General features: G+C 44.7%; 1 protein-coding gene across 1 annotated transcript; it reads right to left on the bottom strand.

The window, feature by feature from the left end:
- Window positions 1–1,099: 1,099 nt before the first annotated feature.
- On the bottom strand, window positions 1,100–1,933 carry LOC311008129 (ribonuclease P protein subunit p25-like protein; the record flags this gene model as incomplete). Its single annotated transcript, XM_084001565.1, has 1 exon — window positions 1,100–1,933. One exon carries the CDS (start codon window positions 1,931–1,933, stop codon window positions 1,100–1,102), a length of 834 nt encoding a protein of 277 aa, XP_083857691.1.
- Between the last annotated feature and the right edge of the window lie 667 nt (window positions 1,934–2,600).

Here is a 2,600-nt window from a genome sequence, read left to right as displayed (position 1 = left end):
TACAAGTGCATAGTGTTACTGTAAAAACCCGGCTCTTTTTTTTTTTTTTTTTTTTACACCACATTGTTCAGCACATTATTCTGAGAAATGTCTATAACGGAAGAGGAGGTAGACTGTACTATACAATAGATATGGTGGGTGGGGAGGCCTATGGGCTGAAAGGGGAAGGAGCACGTTGCCTTGGTTTCATATTTTGCAGGAACAGTGTAGTATGAAGCTCTGTCAAGCCAAGTTTTAATCCTTTTCTCCACTGTGTTGTGTGATGTTATGTTGTTATCTTAATGATAATCTGTGCTTGTATTTCTGCCCTAGGCATTTCTGTCAGGCGGGGTTGGTTTAGGAGCTGTGCCTTATCAACAGCTTTGTCATTAAATCAGCTTTTTCTACAGACAAATTTCACTGCCGTTATTCTTATCAAAAGATCAGCACACTGTGATTTTCTGTTCAATCAGAGCTTTACAAATTCAGTGATGATGTGTGAGTAACACAGATGAAATACAAAACAAAATTTCCATCGGGGGAAAAGAAAAACAATTTATTTGATTTTATTTTCATGAGAGATAATAGTCAGACAAATAAAATTGGTATGTTTTGCATTTGTCATATCATTGATGGCTTTAAGCTGTTTTTCTTGGGTCTACCTTGTGTAAGACTACACTTAAGAGCATGGAGGAATAGAGATGATTGTAACATGATGCTAATAAATTATTTTCTCCACAAGCTGTAGAGAGTTTACTGCAACCAGGAACCTGGAACCTGTGCAATTCATGGCTTTTTCTTTTGTTGGTGTGAAATGAGATGTGAATGTGTTAAAGATTTTATAGCACGGGAGCACACATCACAGTTTTGTGGATGTGGGAGACCGTGTAAGACGTGCAGAGAAACACATCCCTTAAACTCTATATGTGGAGAGGCAAGCTTTTAGGTCCCAGTCAAACTGACCTCTGGAGGCTGGAATTGGTACTCAGTTCTTCTGAGAAAGCACTGTTCTGTCTGAGTGAGTGTTCTGATTGTCTCAGCATTGTGCTTGCGTGGAGGACAGCGCCAAATGAACTCCTCTGATTCAATCCTCTCCACTGTTTGACACCGGTTCAGCCAGTCATTGAGGAGGGATGACTGAGACTCCTTCCCCCAAACACACTTTCTTACAGTGAGTGAAACTGCTGTATGGCAAAGGTCCAAGAGGTCTCTTGCATGCTTTCTGAGGGACAGGGTCGACACCCTCTTTCTCCTCCCACAGTGCACCGAGAGTCTCCGGCGGTTGATAACCTGGTTCCTGCGGATCCAGGGGGTCTTTGGAAAGAAGGATGCTGATGGAGGGCACAGTCCTGTGCACCGTCATCTCCGATGTCCCCCCTTCAGTGCTTTCCCACACCTCTTTGACCACCTTGTACTGAAGTTTAGTCAGCTGGTGCAGAGAGCCCACTTTTCGTTTCATGATCTCAGCACAGGTGATGGTCTTTGTGACCGCTCGGCCTGACCCAGTGAAAACCACCTGCCTCAGTCCACCACCACTCACACCTCCGTCACTTACGGCTTTTTCTCCTTGCATCCGTGCCATGGCAAATCCCATTAAGTTGCGGATCTTACTTCCTTCCTTCACGCGCATCTCCAGCACCCCAGAGGCCAGTCCCGGAAAGGGACAGGGGCTGTCCTCCTCAGTTCGGCAGACCTTCTTGAACCCCTCCTGACCTAGTTTGAGTGCAGGGGGAGGGACTGGTAGTGGTGCTGGCTTCAGCGGGCTGGAAACATTGACCACTGCTGGCTGACCAGCATTGCTGTAAGTTTGACCCTGGTAAACAGCGCAGGTCCCGGTGGTCACTCCGTTCTCCATCTGGATTGGTCTGTTCACCTCCAGTCCTGGGTGGGGCCTGGCAATGTCTCTGGTCAGGTACTGGTTCTGGCCAGTGACCAGTCCACACCCTGTGAACATTTCTGCTGTCCTCAATGCTCTGCTGCAGTGTTAGTCCAGACACACACTTGGAAAAAGCTCAGCATCATTTTCTTATGTATGTGGCACTTTTCTCTCCCTCCAGTCAACAGCTGTAAAGTTTCAAGACTTCATATAAGAAATATTACCCGCTCCCCAAGAGCACTATCAATGAAGTCTTTAATGCTCCCTCTCAGAAAGAGCTGGAGAAATAAGATAAACGCCTGGCTGGTGATTTAAGAACACTGTCGGGACCATTCAAGATGTTCTTTAAAGAGCATCTCAATTTCAAACCACAAATGACTATTTGGAAAGTGCTCTGGAGACGGATAGAAATAACAAAAAAAAACTAAGCTAAATTATCCTCTTTCCGTCGTTGGTATTTCATACAGTGCTTTTAACCTTAATAGCTGCGACAGATACAGAGTACTTTGTAGATTTTTCTTCAACAAAACTTTTCTACAGAGAAACTAAAAGCTCAAATTAAGACTCCACCTTTTTCTTAGCGCTCCAGTCCAGCGTTGTTGATTTTTATCTGATGATCATGTCGCTTTTAACTCAAAATTGAACTCTTGGCTTGTCCAGCTGTTACGGTCCACCTCCTGTTTTTGACTGTTGTTTGTTTTACTCCAGCTTTAGTAGGTCTGCTTCTCCTCTCCTTGTTCTCATC

This window comes from Trachurus trachurus (genome assembly GCF_905171665.1).
Source record: "Trachurus trachurus genome assembly, chromosome: 3".
NCBI lineage: Eukaryota > Metazoa > Chordata > Actinopteri > Carangiformes > Carangidae > Trachurus > Trachurus trachurus.
Note: the sequence above shows the minus strand (reverse complement) of the source record. Positions and strands in the feature narration are given on the sequence as shown.